The 10491-nt window shown below is 53.2% G+C and overlaps 1 protein-coding gene across 1 annotated transcript; it reads right to left on the reverse strand.

Annotated features, from left to right (window-relative positions):
• Nucleotides 1-1400: 1400 nt before the first annotated feature.
• Nucleotides 1401-9457, reverse strand: LOC116957381 (uncharacterized). The gene is made up of 3 exons (XM_032979499.2): nt 9442-9457; nt 4413-5125; nt 1401-1747 (listed from the first exon to the last, which is right to left on the reverse strand). Exons 1-3 carry the CDS (start codon nt 9455-9457, stop codon nt 1481-1483), a joined length of 996 nt encoding a protein of 331 aa, XP_032835390.2. The 3' UTR covers nt 1401-1480.
• Between the last annotated feature and the right edge of the window lie 1034 nt (nt 9458-10491).

The raw sequence follows: 10491 nt of genomic DNA on the forward strand, positions 1-10491 counted from the left end.
TTGGTTGAGTGAGCGGGTGAGTGAGTGAGTTAGTGGGTGAGCGAGTGGGCGAGTGGATGGGTGGTTGCTTGGGTAGGTGGCTGAGCAAGTGGGCGAGTGGGTGGGTGGTTGGTTGAGTGAGCGGGTGAGTGAGTGAGTGGGTGAGCGAGTGGGCGGGTGGATGGGTGGTTGCTTGGGTACGTGGCTGAGTGAGGGGTGAGTGGGCGAGTGGGCGAGTGGGCGGGTGGGTGAGCGAAGTGGGTGGGTGGTTGGTTGAGTGAGCGTGCGGGTGGTTGGTTGGGTAGGTGGCTGAGCGAGTGGGCGAGTCGGTGGGTGGTTGGTTGAGTGAGCGGGTGAGTGACTGGGTGAGCGAGTGGGCGAGTGGATGGGTGGTTGCTTGGGTAGGTGGCTGAGTGAGTGGGTGAGTGGGCGAGTGGGTGAGTGGGCGAGTGGGCGAGTGGGCGAGTGGGCGGGTGGGTGAGCGAAGTGGGTGGGTGGTTGGTTGAGTGAGCGTGCGGGTGGTTGGTTGGGTAGGTGGCTGAGCGAGTGGGCGAGTCGGTGGGTGGTTGGTTGAGTGAGCGGGTGAGTGACTGGGTGAGCGAGTGGGCGAGTGGATGGGTGGTTGCTTGGGTAGGTGGCTGAGTGAGTGGGCGAGTGGGCGAGTGGGCGAGTGGGCGAGTGGGTGAGCGAAGTGGGTGGGTGGTTGGTTGAGTGAGCGTGCGGGTGGTTGGTTGGGTAGGTGGCTGAGCGAGTGGGCGAGTCGGTGGGTGGTTGGTTGAGTGAGCGGGTGAGTGACTGGGTGAGCGAGTGGGCGAGTGGATGGGTGGTTGCTTGGGTAGGTGGCTGAGTGAGTGGGCGAGTGGGCGAGTGGGCGGGTGGGCGAGTGGGCGAGTGGGCGAGTGGGTGAGCGAAGTGGGTGGGTGGTTGGTTGAGTGAGCGTGCGGGTGGTTGGTTGGGTAGGTGGCTGAGCGAGTGGGCGAGTCAGTGGGTGGTTGGTTGAGTGAGCGGGTGAGTGACTGGGTGAGCGAGTGGGCGAGTGGATGGGTGGTTGCTTGGGTATGTGGCTGAGTGAGTGGGTGAGTGGGCGAGTGGGTGAGTGGGCGAGTGGGCGAGTGGGCGAGTGGGTGGGTGGGTGAGCGAAGTGGGTGGGTGGTTGGTTGAGTGAACGGTCGGGTGGTTGGGTGGGTAGGCGGCTGAGCGAGTGGGCGAGTCGGTGGGTGGGTGAGCGATGTGGGTGGGTGGTTTCGTTGAGTGAGCGGGCGGGTGGTTGGGTGGGCAGGCGGCTGAGCGAGCGTGTAGACTGGTGAGTGCGCGTGTGAGCTTCTGCCTTCCTCTCCCGTTATACCCCCCCCTCCCAGCCCCTCCCCCACCCACCCGGCACCGACGTTCCCCGCCGGTGCACGAGCGCCGACGCCGCCGACGTCGCGCGTCAAGCTGGGCGGTCGCGGCGGCGGCGGCGGCGGCGTCGTCATCGGCGGCGGCGGCAGGGAGTGCCGCGGACCTAGCGGCGGCGGCCTCCGCTCGAACGTCTCCTCGCTGCCGCGGCGGCCGGCCCGTGGCTGCCAAGGGCCCCTGCCGCCCGCCCCCGGGGGCAGCTCGCTCGGCAGGGTCTCGATGGGCGGCGGGACGGGGTCCAGGCACAGCGGTGCGGTGGTGGACGGCGGCGGCGGCGGCGGCGTCGGCGTCGGCGTGGGTTTGGCCGATTGAGGCGGCGGCTGCGGCGGTTCCAGCTTCCACGGCACCGGCGCGGACATGCCCGGCGAGGGATCTGCACGGCACATGGCGTGGCGGACAAGCGTCGTCGGCGAGAGCCCGCCGACCGTCGCCGTCGTGTGTATTTGTATGTGTATCGGATCGCCGACGGCGGACGACGTCCCCGTCACTGCGGCGAGGTCCACGCGGTTCTGTTACACCTGGCTGACAGTGCCGCGGCAGCCTGACGTCCACGCGCACCCACGCACCTCCGGGAGCAAACCCACCGGACACCACACCCCCTGCCCCGTGTTCCCGAGATCAACGTGGTACTCGTGCAACTCCTGACGACGAAATGTGCGTCTCCCCTCTACACACACGTGACCCAGAATCAAACCACTGAACCCGCATCCCCAAAGAGTTCCAGACGGTACCGGTCCACCTCCAGACAGAGTAATTGAAGCCTCTCTATACACAGAGACCCCAATAAACAAACCACTGAACCGATATTCCAAAGAGTTCCAGACGGTACCGTTCCACCTCCAGACAGAGTAATTTAAGCCTCTCTATACACGAAGACCCCAATAACCAAACCACTGAACCGGTATTCCAAAGAGGGCCAGACGGTACCGGTCCACCTCCAGACAGAGTAATTGAAGCCTCTCTATACACGAAGACCCCAATAACCAAACCACTGAACCGGTATTCCAAAGAGGGCCAGACGGTACCGGTCCACCTCCAGACAGAGTAATTGAAGCCTCTCTATACACAGAGACCCCAATAACCAAACCACTGAATCGGTATTCCAAAGAGTCCCAGACGGTACCGGTCCACCTCCAGACAGAGTAATTGAAGCCTCTCTATACACAGAGACCTCAATAACCAAACCACTGAACCTGTATCACCACAGAGGTCCAGACGGTACCGGTCCACCTCCAGACAGAGTAATTGAAGCCTCTCTATACACAGAGACCCCAATAACCAAACCACTGAACCTGTATCGCCACAGAGGTTCAGACGGTACCGTTCCACCTCCAGACAGAGTAATTGAAGCCTCTCTATACACAGAGACCCCATAACCAAACCACTGAACCGGTATTTCAAATAGGGCCAAACGGTACTGGTCCACCTTCCGACAGAGCAGCGGCAGCCTCTCCTCTGCGGCGAGAGTGTGAATATTCCACTCGGCTGAACCGCGGTGACCAGAGGGCATTAGAGGGTCGTCTCTCTCTCTTACCCCACTGGGTCCTTCATGAATAGTGGTAGCTGGAGGGGTTACCAAACACTCCTAGTCTCGTTACAAGATAAGATCTGTAGTGTAGCATCAACAGACCGTTGGGACAAGTGCCGTTAGCCAGCAGCAGCAACACCTATGCGTGTGTGTATGTTGAAGTAACCTTCGGGTGTCTCTGTGTGTCTCTGTCGGTGTCTGTGTGTCTCTGTGAGTCTCTGTGGGTGTCTCTGTGGGTGTCTCTGTGGGTGTCTGTGGGTCTCTGTGGGTCTCTGTGGGAGTCTTTGTGGGTCTTTGTGGGTCTTTGTGGGTGTCTCTATGGGTGTCTCTGTGGGTGTCTCTGTGGGTGTCTGTGGGTCTCTGTGGGTCTCTGTGGGTGTCTCTGTGGGTGTCTCTGTGGGTCTCTGTGGGTGTCTTTGTGAGTCTCTGTGGGTGTCTCTGTGGGTGTCTCTGTGAGTGTCTCTGTGGGTCTCTGTTTGTGTCTCTGTGAGTCTCTGTGGGTGTCTCTGTGGGTGTCTCTGTGGGTGTCTTTGTGGGTTTCTGTGGGTGTCTCTGTGGGTGTCTTTGTCGGTTTCTGTGGGTGTCTCTGTGGGTCTCTGAGTCTCTGTGGCTGTCTCTGTGGGTGTCTCTGTGGGTGTCTCTGTGGGTTTCTGTGGGTGTCTCTGTGAGTCTCTGTGGGTCTCTGTGGGTGTCTGTGGGTGTCTCTGTGGGTCTCTGTGGGTGTCTCTGTGGGTGTCTTTGTGTGTGTCTCTGTGGGTCTTTGTGAGTCTTTCAACAAGATCAAAATCATCAACCACATCAACATCACCATTAACCACATCAACATCACCTATCACCACCAACCACATCAACATCACCCACATCAGCATCACCCATCAACTACATCAACATCACCATCAACCACATCACCATCAACCACATCACCATTAACATTACCCAGATCAACATCACCCACATCAGCATCACCCATCAACTACATCAACATCACCATCAACCACATCACCATCAACCACATCACCATTAACATTACCCAGATCAACATCACCCACATCAGCATCACCCATCAACTACATCAACATCACCATCAACCACATCACCATCAACCACATCACCATCAACATTACCCAGATCAACATCACCCATCACCATCAACATCACCCATCAACCACATCAACATCACCCATCAACCATAACTCAAATCGACTTCACCCATCAAGCACATCAACATCACCCATCAACGTCGCCACCACGTGTGAGGCCGACAGCCCCTTGTGGAAATTCCACATTCCGATGACGCAGCCCAGGACATCCATATCGGGTGCACGCAAAATAGTACCAATTTTACCCGTCCCAGAAGGATGGGGTGATGATGGTGGTGGTGCTGGGGCTCGCTCCGTGCCCCTTGGGAGAGAAGCGCGTGATATACACAAAGTGGTACCAGTTTATCGACCCCCCCCCCACGCAAAGAGTGATGATTGGCTGAGTATTAACCAGGTTGTGCAGTACTCACCGCGTGATGGTCGAGACGTGTGTGTGTGTCTGTGTGTGTGTCTGTGTGTCTCTGTGTGTATGTGTGTCTGTGTGTGTGTCTGTGTGTGTGTCTGTGTGTGTGTGTCTGTGTGTGTGTGTCTGTGTGTGTGTATGTGTGTCTGTATGTGTGTCTGTATGTGTGTCTGTGTGTGTGTCTGTGTGTGTGTGTCTGTATGTGTGTGTGTGTCTGTGTGTTTATGTGTGTGTCTGTATGTGTGTGTCTGTGTGTGTGTCTGTGTGTCTGTGTGCGTGTGTGTGTCTGTGTGTGTCTGTGTGTGTGTGTCTGTGTGTGTCTCTGTCTGTCTGTGTGTGTCTCTGTGTGTGTGTCTGTGTGTCTGCGTGTCTCTGTCTCTGTGTGTCTATATGTGTGTGTCTGTGTGTCTCTGTCTCTGTGTGTCTCTATGTGTATGTCTCTGTGTGTGTCTGTCTCTGTGTCTCTATCTCTGTGTGGGTGTGTCTCTGTGTGTATATCTGTGTATATCTCTGTGTGTGTGTGTCTCTGTGTGTATTTATTTGTCTGTGTGTGTCCCTGTGTGTGTCTCTGTGTGTGTGTCTCTGTGTGTGTGTCTCTGTCTTGTGTGTCTCTGTGTGTGTCTCTGTGTGTATCTTTGTGTGTGTGTATCTTTGTGTGTGTGTGTCTCTGTCTGTGTGTGTCTCTGTGTGTGTGTGTCTCTGTGTGTGCGTCTCTTCCGCCTTAAGAAACCCGTCTGACTTGTACGATGACTCTCACGGAATTCACCGCCGCCTGTCGCCCACAAAGGCAAAGGCTGCCCGGGTAGCCTGCACGCACCTTTTGGGGCAAGTGCTCAGTTAAGGCCGAGTATACCTAGGGGTGGCCCCGAGCGGGAATGGATCGCGGGTTACAGCGCTAACCATTGCACGCCGCTCCCTGCGCATGCCGACACAAAGCAAGGCAAAGACAAAGATCCCCCGTGTAGCCTCGAACAGAGTGTTGGCTGTCAGTAGGAGCAAGCAGCAGCACTGAACACACACACACAGATACACACAGACACACACACAGACACACACACACAGATACACACAGAGATACACACAGACACACACATACACACACACAACAACAACAACCGCCATTCGCCACAAAGTGGCGGTGACGTCACCACGACGCTTGTGCCAAGCTATGTGCACCCTGAGGCCACGTGAAGTGACGAACGTCCACTGGCAGGAGGTCACGGGGCAGACTCAGCAGGTGCCACGGGTCGACTGACTGAGATGACTGGCTGATGCACCACCTGTGCCTCCTACTGTGCCAACCTGCTGTGCTTTAGCCACCCGGCGCTCTGCTCGTTGTTCTGAGCGTCGCTCCTCCGCCCTCCGTTGTTGTTGGAGGGCGACTACCTCCAACTGCCCAGTAGCATCCTTCACGAGCCTCCTCCACAGAAGCCGATCTTGACACTGCTGGTACCAGTCATCGGCAAGTCCACTCAACTCCACGTCCTCCTGTACCACATCACTCCATCTCTTCTCTAGCCCATGCCGCGCCCGCTTAGCCCCCTCGATCCGGCCGAACAAAAGCTGTTTCGCCATGCGGTGGCTGGGCATGCGGGCTACATGACCCAGCCATCGCAGCCTTCCCCGCCGGAGGAGCTCACCGATGGGACCTTGCCCAGATCTTTCAAGGATTTGTGAGCTCCTCACACAATCCAGTCTGGTTAAACCCAGGATGGATCGTAGGCAGGCCAGCCTAAATATTTCCAACCGGCGAAGATGTTCCATCAGGGGGGTCCACGTTTCGCAAGCATAGAGAAGGGAGGGAATGACCGTGGCCGAGAAGACCTGAAGCTTAGTGCGGAGCAACAGACCAGGTAGCTTCCACACAGCGTTACGCAACCGATGAAAAGATATTGCCGCTCGACTGATTCGGAGTGAGACCTCTGCTGTTAAACTGGAGCCAGTCAGAAGCAAACTGCCCAGGTATGGGAAACTCTCCACTCTCTCCACAACTTCCCCATCACCGATTGGGAGTTGTGGGGGTGGAGTGTCCGATGGTACAAAATGCCCAGGCAGGTGCTTAGTTTTGGTGGGGCTGATGGTAAGGTTCCAGTCTCAGCAGCAGCATCTCCAACTCCTCCTCTGACTGAGCAGCTATTACCAAATGATCAGCATACATAACGTGGTTGAGCAATAGGGAGCCATCCCTTGACCGCACCCGGGCATCGATCAGCCTCCCATTATATCTGTACCATATGGAGATTCCGCCAGTACAGCTATTGAAGGCTTCACGAACTACGTGGTCAAAATAGATGTTAAATAATGTGGGAGCCAGAGGACATCCCTGTCGCACCCCAAGGTGGACAGAGAATGGCTTTGACTCCCGGCCACGTAGTTTTACCCGGGCCCGCTCACCATCATGAAGGTCCTTAATGATCGTGAGCAGAGGGTCAGGTACTCCAAAAGCACGAAGAACAACCCAGAGCCCAGGCCTACTGATGGTATCATAGGCCTTGACCAGGTCAATAAACCAGAGATGTAGTTCTTGTTGGAATTCCCTACACCTCTGCTGTAGCAGACGGACAGAAAATATGGCATCTGTGCAGGACCGCCCTTTCCTGAAACCGCATTGGGGCTCCGCAAGCCTCTCCTCAGCGTGCATGGCAAGGCGATGCTGAATAATCCTTGCCAGGACCTTTCCCGGCACACTGAGGAGTGAGATGCCCCTGTAGTTGTTACAGGCTGTGCGGTCCCCCTTCTTAAAAAGGAGGACCACCAGGGCATCCTTCCAATCCTGCGGAACCCGTACAGTGGTCCAGACCGTTGTTATGATGTCATAAAGGCAGTCTGTGCACAAACGCCGCCCTCCCTCAGCATTTCGCTTGGGAGATCATCTCTGCCCGCTGCCTTTCCTGGTCTCAGACTCCGGATCTCCTTCAGTACTTCCTCAACAGATGGCACCTCAGCCAACCACTCACAGGGGGTGACTTCTTCCAATATTTGAGGCACCGCAGCCTCAGCAGGGTCACCCTCACTTTGTGCCACGATGTTTTCCTGGCTGAGGGATTTTCCCTCCCCCAGGACCTCACAGAAATGCTCAGCAAATCTGCAAACCTGTTCCTGGGAGTCGGAGATTGGATCACCGTTTTTTCCCCTAATGATGGCAATAAGTGTGGCGCTGCAGGTTACCTTTTTGATGGAGTTAAATAGAGATTTGTGATCACGGGCCACTGAGGCAGACTCCATCTCCTCAGCAACCCGCGACCACCACCCATCCTTGCAGCGCCTCACGGCTCTCCGAACCTCCGAGCGAAGGCTGCGGTAAGCCTCCTCATTCTCTGACGCGGGATTCTGTAGCCGATGACAGTGGGCCTGTCGCTTTTTCTCAACCATCCTGAACACCTCCTCTGTCAGCCAGGATCCCTGGGGAGGTCTGGACCGCGTACCCAAAGCAGCCAGTGCAGCTGCATGACCCACAGTCCTAAACCTCGCCCATTTACCCTCGACATCAGGAGTCGGGGACGATGCCAATCCCAGCCACAAGCGATGATGAAATTCTCGCTTGCAACTTTCATCAGATAACTGAGACCAGGCCACTTTAGGTTGGAATGGGGTCCTGGGTGTACACCCACCACCGGAGTGGAAGAATGGCAGGCGCATCTTACAAATGACTAGTCGATGGTCAGAGGGCAGATCAGCTCCACGGTAGGTCCTGGTGTCAAGGACATCGACTCGCATCCGCTGGTCCGTCACTATAGAATAGTCCAGCAGATGTTCTTTCTTGGACCTGGCATGCATCCATGATGTTGTGTGGATGCGCCTATGCCAGAACAGCGTGTTGGTAATTACAAGCCCATGGGCTGCACAAAAATCTAGCAGCCTCCTACCGTTGTTATTGAGCTGATCTGGCCCATGCCCTCCAATCACTCCAGACCAGGTGCCAGTATCATGACCAACTCGGGCATTGAAGTCACCCAACATGATGACTCTATCCCGAGGGGCCACTTTAGCCAGCACCTGTGACAGGAGGTCATAGAAGGCATCTGACTCATCGGCTTTGCCTGCATCCCTCCACGGATGTTCATCTTCGGTAGGGGCATAAGTAACCACGACCACCATTCCTCGCCTCCGGTTGATGGGAAGGCGAGCCCAAAGTAGCCTAGGACTTACAGCTTCCCACACCTCACCGCCACGCTCCCACGCCCCCTTCATTCTTTTGTTCAAAAGAAGAGCCACACCCTGTTGTTTGGCAGTCTGCTGCCCCGAGTAGAGAACTGTCCACCCCTCATGGTGGCAGGAGCCAGAGCCGCTCCACCGGACCTCCTGAATGCCACAGAGATCCAGGCGGTACCAGTCCAGCTCCCGACAGAGGAGTGGCAGCCTCTCCTCCGCAGTGAGCGTTCGAACATTCCACGTGGCCACCCATAGTGGCTTTTCGTTGTTTCTGGAGGAGCCCCGAGGGTAGATATTCAATCTCCTGGCTCTGCCAGGAGATTGAATATTCAATCTCCTGGCTCTGCCAGGAGATTGAATATCTACCCTCGCTGCACCAGGTGATTTTCGCTGCACCAAGTGATTTTTTGCTGTGACTGCTTCCACCTGAAGACGGAAGCTTGTGTGTTGGCTCCGAAACGTCGTGTTTTAATTGTCTATTTTATTTTAATTTGTCTTTTTTTTACCTACGTGACTTTACCGAATAAAACCAAAGAGTGTGAATTCTTGCAGTCACGAAAGCTTCAAATCTAGAATTGATAAGCATTCGTTAAATTTTGATTTAAAGCTTTCGTGACTGCAGTAATTCATATTCTTAGCTCTTTCGGTAAAGTCACGTTGAAGGGAAACAATAAAATAATAAAATATATATAAAACAATAAAAATTCTCACGACGTTTCGACCATACACACCTGATGACGACCGTTTGTGCTATGGTCGAAACGTCGTGAGAATTTTTATTGTTTTTTATATATTTTATTATTTTATTGTTTCCCTTCAACGTGACTTTACCGAAAGAGCTAAGAATAAGCATTCGTTAGGCAAGCAGGCTCACTGCCGCACACCATTGCTCCAAGACATTTCGCTAATTGCGTGATCTCACAAATGAATTCACCGAGGTCTAGTTTTGCCTCAGGCAGATGTTTCTTTATTACTGTTCGTATGAATATTGTCACGTTAACTTTTAAGGAACTTTTTCCCTGTCGCCGTGTATGTCCGCTTTACTCTGAGGAATTATCCGATTGTTCCATTACTCGGTTTAGCAAACTTAACCCTTGAGGGCTAAATGTACGGATCAATGATGAGGACATCTCCAGGAGTACGGTGTTGACATTCCTAGCATAAGAGTTCGCATATTCGAATGTTATGGGGTTTTTTTGTAGATGTTAAAGTTGCTTAACACAGAAGAGTGGAGCCTTCCTACAGTGAGGGAAAAAAGTATTTTATCCCCTGCTAATTTTGTACGTTTGCCCACTGACAAAGAAATGATCAGTCTATAATTTTAATGGTAGGTTTATTTGAACAGTGAGAGACAGAATAACAACAACAAAATCCAGAAAAACGCATGTCAAAAATGTTATAAATTGATTTGCATTTTAATTAGGGAAATAAGTATTTGACCCCTCTGCAAAACATGACTTAGTACTTGGTGGCAAAACCCTTGTTGGCAATCACAGAGGTCAGACGTTTCTTGTAGTTGGCCACCAGGTTTGCACATATCTCCAGAGGGATTTTGTCCCACTCTTGGTTCTTTTGGTAAACAATAAAATAATAAAAATTAAAACAATTAAATTCTCACGACGTTTCGACTGCAACACAAGCAATCATCATCAGGTGTGAAATCATCATCAGGTGTGAAAACATCATCATGTTTATATTTTTATTATTTTATTGTTTCCCTTCTACGTGACTTTACCGAAAGAACCAAGAATATGAATAATTGTATTGTTAATACAACCCTAGACAACGAATCCGAGCCTAAATAGCAGAATTGCATGCATTAGCATTATTACATACACTTGTATAACTTCATATTTAGCATAATGCATAATTTGCATAATTTTACGAATTATAAATTAATACAATTACACGTCTTTTTTATTTTCATTTAACTA

This window comes from Petromyzon marinus, chromosome 73 (genome assembly GCF_048934315.1).
Source record: "Petromyzon marinus isolate PM22_M1 ecotype Great Lakes invasive population chromosome 73, UKy_Petmar_22M1.pri1.0, whole genome shotgun sequence".
NCBI lineage: Eukaryota > Metazoa > Chordata > Hyperoartia > Petromyzontiformes > Petromyzontidae > Petromyzon > Petromyzon marinus.

What these genes read in the sequence shown, in the direction of transcription:
- LOC116957381 (XM_032979499.2), bottom strand. An exon ending in CACGTCTCGACCATCACGCG is followed by an intron (nt 1,748 to 4,412) that starts GTGAGTACTGCA and finishes TGTGCCGTGCAG; the next exon opens with ATCCCTCGCCGGGCATGTCC.